Source organism: Solanum stenotomum, unplaced genomic scaffold (genome assembly GCF_019186545.1).
Source record: "Solanum stenotomum isolate F172 unplaced genomic scaffold, ASM1918654v1 scaffold37559, whole genome shotgun sequence".
Classification (NCBI taxonomy): domain Eukaryota; kingdom Viridiplantae; phylum Streptophyta; class Magnoliopsida; order Solanales; family Solanaceae; genus Solanum; species Solanum stenotomum.
The window spans coordinates 26,875-38,339 of NW_026034489.1; the positions used below are offsets into that span (position 1 = coordinate 26,875).

The window sequence follows — 11,465 nt, forward strand, 5'->3', positions numbered from 1 at the left end:
AATATTTTTTATTTGTAATAAAACAATTTAATTTCATACCATATGTGTGTATGCACAAATAATTACTATCACACATTTGATGAGAAAAGGGTCAAATNACCGTCCAACCCAGTTTTTGTCTTCTTCATCATTTAATTTTGAATTAATTAGTATGTTAACTAGTTGATGTTGAGCTGGCATTGTTTGGGTTTAAAAATTATTAATATCTCCAATTTGGCAAATCATTCTTAATTACAGGCAAATGACTTTGTATTCCATGCACTATTCCCACTACCAAATTTTATTTTATTTTATTACTATTTAATCATATATCCCCATAGATTGAGGGAATATTTTTTTAAAGGCTTAAGTCATCGATATCCACTTAAAGTTGTCCGCATATTTCACTTGGACACATCAACTAATACTTGTAAAAAATTGGAACAAGCCTAAGATGAAGTGTCCAAGTGAAATTTGCAAACAACTTTAAGTGACTATTGATGACTTAAGCCTTTTTTAAAATATAAAATGCATGCACCTCTTACTACTTTTTTTTTCCTTTCTCCTTCCCTCCTATATAATCGAAAGAGTTTCGAGAGTCATTACAAGGGGCAGAGCTACGTGGGAGTTTATGAGTTAGGAAAAATTCAATAATTTTTTTTGTAGACCGTATATTTGTATTAAAAAATTAAGTAATAACTTGTGAATCCTGACAAAACTGGTTGACAGCTCAATGGTAAAAAAAGGGAAAGAAAATTTAGAACCTTAAACTCCTAATATTGATTCCGCTCTGAGAGTCGATAACACATAGTTTTATATTCAATTAATAATAAAAATGGCTTTCTATCTTTTTTATTAAAATATTAATATTTTTTATTTGTAATAAAACAATTTAATTTCATACCATATGTGTGTATGCACAACTAATTAGTATCACACATTTGATCCTTTTCTTTGAAACTTTTTTTAATGTGATTTTAACTCTTTATACCAAAACACTTTCATTGATCTCTAATAATTTTTCATGTTTTCACAAATTATAGTATAAAGAAAAATTTATATTATCAGGTCATTAAAGCAACTTATACAATAATTGCTTATATAATATATATAAAACCTACTATTTCAAAAGTAAGTCAGTGAATCATATTTGTCGCACCTCATTATAATACAGTATGAAAAATTTGAAGTAAGTCAGAGAATCATATTTGTCGCACCTAATTATATTACAGCGAAAATTTATTATGATCTATCGATATATATAAATTAAATATGTACTAAAAATTAAAACAAAATTCATCATAATAATCATTAGGTAAGTAGTCTCTATATACATTAGGTCTTGAATGCTCCAAGATCCCAATATATAATTTATATACATGCACATAGACATAAAATTTTTCAAAAAGTTTAATTACGTGAAGTACTAGCTAGGTCCCTAGAAATTAATTGGTAGCATCATGCATGGTGGCCTACATTTAATTTTTTTGTACAAATTTGAACCCAACATTTTTTCTTCATATACTACAATTGTTAGGTTCAATTTGGTTAATGTTCGAGAACAACTTTAGTAACTTTGATTTAGACCATACACATATATTTGAAAATTTTATTGAATAAATACTTACATATAATAAATTGTAATCAACTTAGTAGTATAAGATTACGTTCGGACAAGATTGATTTGAAGTTAAAGTTTTGTTTAAACATGTAATTTGAATTTCTTAAGTTGTATTTTTCCTTATGTGCCCTAAAAAAATCAGAAGTTGTGAAAACTATCAAAATTATCCATGTTTTTATACAGTCTTATCGAATAAGCAAACGATAGTTCATAAATAAGATGTTAGAGTTTCCTTCTACTAGAAAATAAGGAATTAGCGACAAACAAAATTCTATAACTAAATAACAACGGATTAGCGAGAATTACCGACGAATTCAGTAGATAATTCCATAGTGTTTAATACTGATAGCTAAGGTATAACATTGATAAATTACATATTTCCAATTGCTCTTATAAATAAATATTTATAATTACAAATTTATGTGATTTTGAGCATTTTAATATTATTATTTTTATTAAGGTCATTCTTTTACTGGTGTATTGTGTTGTATATGTCATTGACGTTGGTGGCTACATAATGCTTATTATTGTCAATTAGGCATAAAGTGGTCTTTTATTTCTCTTATAACTCTTATAATCACTAACTCTTTGTGATTCTATCTTATTATATATAATAATTTATGTAATTTTAGACTTTAAGGTTATTTATCTACTTAATTTACTATCTTATAATTTTTATAGTCATTATAAATATAAAGAAGAATTTCTTACCTATATAAAGGATGGTTTCTTCATTGTGTAGTAGTACAAGAATATAAAGTGAAAGGAACATAAGAAGTGTTATATTGAGGTTAGTGTAGCAAAAGAGAAAGTTGATACAAAGAAAATATTTGAAGGCTTCGATTAATTTATTATATAAAAGAGAGTAATTTTATATTGAAGGAAGGTGTATCCTTTTGGTGAAGCTTTGAATTCTTTAACTAATTCTAAATTTTTTGAGTTGTATAACGTTGTTGGATTGTTATATCCTGGAGATGACATATCAAAAGATATAATGTTGGATCAGTGTATATTATACTGTATTGAGCTTGAATCTCTTTAAAGAGAGCGAGATATCCATGTTTTAGCCTAAATGATTTGTTTATTCATTTTATTTTTCAACTGTAATTTATTATAATTTGTGGTATATACACCAACACTTTCAAAGACACACTATTTTATAAAGATCCACAAGTCAACAAAAGTAATAACCAACTATTTTTTAACATATAATCATTTTACATGATACAAATAATCTTTTCACACCAAACATGCTTTTTCCTTTGCAAAATTAAAAATAGTGATGAAATTATGATTTTGAATCATATATCTAAACGCCTACTAGATAAATTACAAATTCATCAGTAACAACTAAAAGATCATTAAAACCAACAAACTTTAATTTTTGAATTCGTCTGTCGTCATAATTGCTTTGATTTTTAGTCTTTGGAATCAATATATAAAGCATGATATGTTAGCTTTTGTAATCTTCTCTCATAGATTATATAGGCATACCTCCACCATTTTCGTTCCCACACCCTACGTACCTACCCCTATGATTGATCATAATCTTTTTCTATAAGTATCTGATATTCGAAATTCACCAAATTTCAATCTTAAATTTAATCTTTGTAACTAAAAACGAGAGAATCACAACAATTTCATTACATTCTTATGCGATTCGAATTATAACTTGAGCAAGTCTTATTTATCAAGTCAAGATATTGTAATATTGACCAAGTCATTTTAAAAAAATAAGTAAACAAAATACTATGATATGTACTGTGTGGTTTTGACAAAATTGGGTACTTCTGACTTATATATATTTCGAGCCATGCAATGGATTTATCCAATATTTTTTTGTCGACACAATTAATAGCAAATTCATTGTACATTTTCTTTATTACTTACATACCCCTTTTCCCATTGTAACAAAAATGACTTTTATAAAGTATATTGCAAAAATAATATATGTCCACCAGAGCGCCACGTTAGCATAACAAATAAACTACAAAATTGTCTTAAATTTATGGTAATATTCATGAATCATGACTTTGTTGTATAATTTGATTGATCGATATTAAAGTCATTTGAATAAGCTGATTAAAAATAGTCGATAAATATTAAGTGCTAAGAGCTGATTTATTCAAGGAGAAGATCAAACATATGAAGATGGAACTAAGATGGGAGTATTTTGAGAATCAACAAAAAAATATTATGAATAAAATAGTAATGAAACAATAAAATTTTTGGTCCCCAAATTATTGGTAAATTCTATTTTCGATCTTTGTAATGTATGATTCGATCTATTTAATCTTTTATTAATTAACATGTATGTTTTGGTCCCTTCATATAGAAAAAATATTAGATTTAGGTATTGATAGAACAATATATGTTGCCGTCAAATACGAAGTAACAAACTAACATACAAACTTAACATGACGCATGAGTAATTAAGTCGGTTAATAATTATGGTAAATTTATGAAGGGAAAATGTTCAATTATGTCATCGAACTTTGAAAAAAGACTCATTTATGTTATTCATAAAAAAATTAACTTATCTATATCATTTTCGTTTAGGAAAAAACTAATATACATCATTATTTGTTAACTGAAATGAATTCATCAAGTTGAGACAAAGTTTTTTTTGGGTGCCCTACGTACAAGTCCAAAGATGAAAGCTATTTGAAGGTATCCAAATGTCAAAGCAACAAAAGTCCTAGGATTTCAGGTTATCTATTAATTGTTGCTATGTTTTTTTTTGGTATTTAATATTTGATAATTATATTTATACAGGGGAAAACATTCTCTAACAAAAAGAATTTCACACACACAATTCGATCCCAAGACAAAATTCTAACTAAAAATAAAGAAATCTTATCAATTTTATAATCACGGCTATTATTGATGCTGATTGTTACTTCCTCCGTCTCATATTAGCTAATTATCTTAATAAAAATAGTTGTCTCATATTAGTTGTTCACCTTACTAAATCAAGAAAGCATTAGTTAAATTTTTTCTATATTACCCTTGCAATTAATTTTTTAAAAAAGTTTTTACTGTAAAATTTCCAAGAAATTTTTTAAGGGATGAATTAATAAAATTATTTTTTTATTTATAATATCTTAATATACGTGTAGAAAGAAAAATGATCAATTAATATAAAACGGGGGAGTGCTAATTTTTTTTTTGAAGATTCAAACAAATTAAAGCAATTTCCAAATGAGGTTCACTTAACTGAGACGTATATATATCAAAATTGGACGTTCATTCATGCAAGTCATGATGATGACCCCCCAACCCCACCCCATTGAAATCATATACTATATAATAATAACTTTAAGCCACTTTTTTTTTTCTTCATAATAATATAAGATAAGATAAACCATAATTTACAAGGTTGGTTAACTATTTTTTTTAGTGTTTGGTAGATGATAAACTTCTGGTTATAGATAAAGAAATATTTTTAGCTTAGATATCATATTATCGAATTTAATCAGACCATTGAGAATGAGGATGAATTTTTTTGTGCTAGGGAGCACTTTAGTTTCCTTTAAACACTATAACATATTATATTAAAAATAATTTTTAGTGATATTTAATTTAACGGTAATTTTTTTATAAATATTTTTAAAGACTATAGCGATATTGAATCCAATGATAATTAACTAATGCCGATAAAAGTTTTAGCACTCCTTATTAATGTCTATATTAATTATCGCTAAAAATTATTTTTATTATGATAACGTATCATGAATTAATTAGTCGGACCAGTTAATATGTTGATTCACATTTTAAAATTACAAAAATAGTGTTGCAAATGTCTAAATTAACATGGTGCCAAATTGGACTTTCAATTATTCATCTTCCACACGTTCAAATGTGGTCATTTTCCTCTTTTCACTACATTAGCCGTTATCGATATTATTTTTGGATAGAATTTTGAACTCTTCAATAAATCTGAAGTTACTTAAATTATACGATGTTATTGAGTTGTTATATGTTAAAGAGATATATTCGTTCCGATATAGTTATCATTAATACATATATGAAACAAAATCAGTACTAGACGTGAGTGACATTTCGTGATTAAAGTCTTGATTAATATATGTTTTGTTAATTAAAAATTAAAATGTATTTAAAAAGTAGCCATTTGCCAAGTTGCATTTTATCTTTCTGTCCTTTTCATTTTCCTTTTTATTTTTTTTAAAAAAACTTTTTATTTTAAAATTGGAAGGACAAGTTCATTGTACTGCAAAAAATACAAGCTGTTCTTTTCAGACTATGTAGAAACCTGAATAATAATAATAAAAAAAAACATGCCACATTTCAATTTTTTTTATAAAATATTAAAAAAATGTAACACTTCATCGTGAGTCAATCCACGTGGTAATTCCTTTTTAATGAGCTGTACTTCCAATTATTCTTGTTCATGTGCAATATTTGCTAAAATAAAAATGAAGTTTTATGCCAAATTTTTGTTGAGAAAATAATAAATGCAAATTTTAGCTTTTAAAGAATATTTACATTATAACTCACTTTGTCCCAAAATAAATGTCATTCTTCCTTTTTGAGAGATAGTTAAATTAATTTTTAAAGTTAAATTAAATCAATACAATAATAATAATATCATATTTAATATAATTTTTATCGGTGGAATCTAAGGAATAATCCCTCTTTTAAGAGATAAAAATATTATTTTTAATAGACCTTCGATTGATTAAAAAAAGAGTGTAATCAAGATAGAATGTAATGTAGGGTTGTTCAAAATCAAACCGAAATCAATAACTCAAACTGATTTTTTTTTATTGATTTATTGGTAATGAGTTATTGATTTAGTGGTTTCGGATACAATTTTAATTCTTTTATATTGGGTTTTCGGTTCTTAACGATTTGAATTTTTTTCTTAATGGGTTAATCAATAACTCGATAATAAATTACTAAATTATATGCATATCATTCCATATATAAAGTCAAGGCTTAGTTACATACTTTCTGATTGCTTCGAACTCTCGACTATTCTACAATATGTCTATATTTTTCATTAATTTTTTTGTGTGTGAATCNCTTCGATCGATTAAAAAAAGTGTAATCAAGATAGGATGGAATGTAGGGTTGTTCAAAATCAAACCGAAATCAATAACTCAAACTGATTTTTTTTATTGATTTATTGGTAATGAGTTATTGATTTAGTGGTTTTGGATACGATTTTAATTCTTTTATATTGGGTTTTCGGTTCTTAATGATTTAAATTTTTTTTCTTAATGGGTTAATCAATAACTCGATAATAAATTACTAAATTATATGCATATCATTCCATATATAAAGTCAAGGCTTAGTTACATACTTTCTGATTGCTTCGAACTCTCGACTATTCTACAATATGTCTATATTTTTCATTAATTTTTTTGTGTGTGAATCTTTATAGAATTACAGTTAAGTTGATAACGATTAATGACTGATAACAATATACTAACATATCTACGAATCGATAACTACTAAGTCAAACCGCTAAACTTTAAAATCAAATCGAATCAATCGATACGCAATCCTAACTAAACAAAAAATAACGACAACAACAAGATGAAATCAACTCTTCTCTTTAGGAAAAGTAGAAAATCAAACCTTTACAAATAAAATAAAAATTCAGATAATCAATCGATTGAGTTATTAAGATTTCTCGAACTATATCAAAAACGAAGACAGGTGGAACAAGTAGCCAGTAACAGGACGGTGTTTTGCTGGTTCGAGGTACCGAGTACGATCACAAGTGGCTTAGCTTCGAAAAATAACCGGAAATACCGGTTTTAGGGAATGATTCATTGAACTAACCAAATACATTTAATTTGTAAAAAAATCTTTGTAAAAAATTATATTTATATATATACAATATACACATAACATTTCTAAACCAAAAAAGAACCATTCTTTGTTTCTTCTCTCTCTAACCTCAAATCTTTCTCTCTCTATTTTTGCCCTACTTTGTTGGGGTTCTTGAAAAAAACTGGATTTTTGAGGGTTCTTGAAAAAAATTGGATTTTTTCATCTGGAATGCAAATCTTGGTTAAAGATATAATCTGGGCTGTGTTTTTCTTGGTTCAAAATCTGATCTTTTTTGCTTTACAGTTTGGGATTTCTTCTGAAGAACAGACATGCCTACTCTTGTTAATTACAGTGGTGAGTTTCAAAAACTTCATTTCTTGTTATTTTAAGTTATGGGGTTGTTCATATTTCAATGAATTTTGAAGTTCAGTTATAATCTTTTGTTTTTTCATCATGAATTACTGATATGGAGATGGATTTGTTATGTTTAGATTCATATAAGTTGTTTATCATAAATAAAGTTTATAACTTTGTGTAGTTACATGATTGTTGAGATGAATATGAGCAATAATTTATTGAGATGAAGATGATTTTTTTTAAGGTTTAGATCCATGAATATAGTCTATAACTATGTATAGGTGCATGATTGTTGATAACTTGAGATAAATATGGTTTATTAATTTACTGAAATGAAGATGATCTTTTAGGTTTAGATCCAATCATGTTTTTTTTTAAAAAAGGAAGTTGGTTTATGAGATAATAACTAAAAGTTGAGTGACTATCTAAGAAATTAACTCATATAACTTTGTATAGGTGCATGATTGTTGAGGTGAATATGAGCATTAATTTACTGAAATGGATAAAAAGGGAAAAAAGTTATGATAAGACTAGATCCTTTGGCTTTGAAGATTAATTTCTGTGTTTGATAGATCTTTTTTTGTCTTATGTTCTGAATCTATATTAGAGATTGGCAATATATTGAAGAAACTGTGGATTACTCTTCTGGGTTCTGTATCTAGAATCGTGTATCTATCTGATCTGATCTGAAGATGTATGTACATAATAGGTAGATCTAAAGCTTCAATTCACATGTGATAGTTGTTTATCTGTTATACTTGAAGTTGAAGTGAAAATTCATAAGAAATGGGCATATGGATGAATACTTGTAAAATTCTTTCATTAGACAAAATTTAGTATGCTTGCTTGTTGATTTAAGGGAAAATATAGCTGACAATGTGTTTGTTCCTTGGATTTCAGGTGATGATGAGTTCTATTCTGGCGGATCGTTTTGTTCTGCAGATTTGGGTCTCATGTTGTCTTTGGGTCATGCTGATGTTTACTGTCCTCCTAGGAAGAGGGCACGCATTAGTGGCCCGTTTGTTGTCGAAGACCGGTCAAAGGATCCATCTCTTGAAATTCTTCCTGATGAATGCCTATTTGAGATCCTCAGACGATTGCCCGGTGGCCGAGAAAGGGGTGCAGCAGCTTGTGTTTCTAAGCGCTGGCTTACAGTGTTGAGTAGCGTGAGGAACTCTGAAATCTGCAGGAGCAAGAGCTATAACAATCTAAATGATGCAATAATGATCTCTAAAGATGAAGATCTTGAAGTTGAATGTGATGGATACCTTACTAGGTGTGTGGAAGGGAAGAAAGCTACTGATGTTAGACTTGCTGCAATTGCAGTTGGGACGTCTACCCGTGGTGGACTAGGAAAGCTTTCTATCCGAGGGAGTAACTCAGTTCGTGGTATTACTAATGTTGGTCTATCTGCTATTGCACATGGGTGCCCTTCTCTTAGGGTCCTATCATTGTGGAATGTTCCTTCTATTGGGGATGAAGGTCTCTTGGAGGTTGCAAGGGAATGCCGTTCCTTAGAAAAGCTAGATCTGAGCCACTGTCGTTCAATCTCCAACAAGGGTCTTGTTGCAATAGCAGAGAATTGCCCGAGCTTGACTTCATTGACCATTGAATCCTGTCCAAAGATTGGAAACGAAGGCTTGCAAGCTATTGGAAGATGCTGCACCAAACTACAGTCCCTTGCGATTAAGGACTGCCCACTTGTCGGAGATCAGGGAGTTGCTAGTCTTCTGTCATCAGGTGCTTCAATGTTATCGAAAGTGAAACTACATGGTCTAAACATCACAGATTTCTCGCTTGCTGTCATTGGTCACTATGGCAAGCTGATTACCAGTCTTAATCTTTGTTCACTTCGTAATGTGAGTCAGAAGGGGTTTTGGGTCATGGGTAATGCTCAAGGCCTCCAGTCTCTGGTTTCTTTGACAATCACCTTATGCCAGGGAGCCACAGATGTCGGTCTTGAAGCAGTGGGAAAGGGATGCCCAAATCTCAAACATATGTGCATTCGCAAGTGTTGCTTTGTTTCTGACGGTGGACTTGTTGCTTTCGCTAAAGAGGCTGGATCTCTCGAGAGTTTAATCTTGGAGGAGTGCAACAGAATTACCCAAGTAGGTATCCTTAATGCAGTTTCAAACTGCAGGAAGTTAAAGTCTCTTTCCCTAGTGAAGTGCATGGGAATCAAGGATCTAGCTCTACAAACTTCCATGCTGTCTCCATGTGAATCTCTTCGGTCCTTGTCTATCCGAAGCTGTCCAGGATTCGGGAGCACTAGCTTAGCTATGGTCGGTAAGCTCTGCCCCAAGCTGCATCAATTAGATCTCAGTGGGCTTTGTGGAATAACCGATGCTGGTCTTCTCCCACTCTTGGAGAACTGTGAAGGACTTGTTAAGGTGAATCTTAGCGACTGCCTGAACTTGACAGACCAAGTGGTGCTTTCATTGGCTACGCGACATGGCGAGACCCTTGAATTGTTGAATCTCGATGGATGCAGGAAGGTTACCGACGCAAGTTTAGTGGCAATTGCAGATTATTGCCCATTACTTATTGATCTTGATGTTTCTAAGTGTGCAATAACTGATTCTGGTGTAGCTGCTTTATCCGGTGGAGTGCAAGTGAATTTGCAGGTCCTTTCTTTATCAGGTTGCTCCATGGTATCAAACAAGAGTGTCCCTTTTCTTAAAAAGTTGGGAGAGAATCTACTCGGCTTGAATCTCCAACATTGCTCCGTTAGTTGCAGCTCAGTCGAGCTTCTTGTGGAGGATTTGTGGAGGTGTGACATCCTCTCCTAAACCAAAAGGGCACAAGGAAATGCATCAAAATGGTCAAAAAGAATAAAGCAGAAAGCTATAATGGTTTATTCAGCCTGGCAATTACAGAAGCAAACATGAGTGTTCTTTTTTTAGCCCGTATATTCGTGGCTATCTAATACTTCAGTGTCTCGGTTGTTTTCCAGGAGGCTATGGCATCACTTTTTTCCTCCATTTTTTTCAGGCTTTGTCAAATCGAAGCCTGTTTCATCCATTTTTGGAGACAACTCCATCATGCCATGGTTTCCTGAGAATACAGTCACCTAGTTCTGAGATTAAAATTTTCACTCATGTTGCTCCTCGAAAGAATCAGGCCGTTTGAATCATTCAGCTACAACATCGACAGACAATATCTATCGCGCATTTGCCTCCTTGGTGCTTAGCTACATTGCAGAAATCAGACAGTAGTTCTGTAGTTTTTCATGTTCAAGAGTCTTTAGTGTTTCATTGTAAGTATTCTATTGTCTTTTAGACTTTAGTTGCTTTGAGCAAATTTCTGTTGTTGTGGTGCCTGTTATTCCAGGGGCTTGGCCATTACAACCTTACCTAGGTTGTTTTTTTTAACCAGTCCCTTGTTTTTTGATAGGATTATCAATGTCCTATTTTTTACCAGGTTCCACATATTCAGATTTGTACTCTTGCAACTATGTTTTATATATAATGATGATGAAGTACTAGTTTGTTTTGAATTGTGTTCATGTAATGTATGAGTTTCATATCTGAATTATTGACGGTCTTGAAAAAAGTTTCTTTTACTTGACTAATTAAATTTAGATGTACTCTTAGTGTGTCATATGACGTAGCGAGTGATTTTAAGTTCTTGTAGGAGAATGGAGGTTTTTAATAAAAAATTGAGAGAAGTGTTGAAAAAATTTAAATTTGATGAGAGTCACTATTGT

At 30.4% G+C, this 11,465-nt stretch overlaps 1 protein-coding gene across 1 annotated transcript; it reads left to right on the forward strand.

Moving 5' to 3' along the window:
- The first annotated feature begins 7,473 nt into the window (after positions 1-7,473).
- Positions 7,474-11,255, forward strand: LOC125852620 (EIN3-binding F-box protein 1-like). Its single transcript, XM_049532350.1, has 2 exons — positions 7,474-7,756; positions 8,660-11,255. The coding sequence occupies exons 1-2, from the start codon at positions 7,732-7,734 to the stop codon at positions 10,546-10,548; spliced, it is 1,914 nt and encodes a 637-aa protein (XP_049388307.1). The 5' UTR covers positions 7,474-7,731; the 3' UTR covers positions 10,549-11,255.
- Positions 11,256-11,465: the final 210 nt, after the last annotated feature.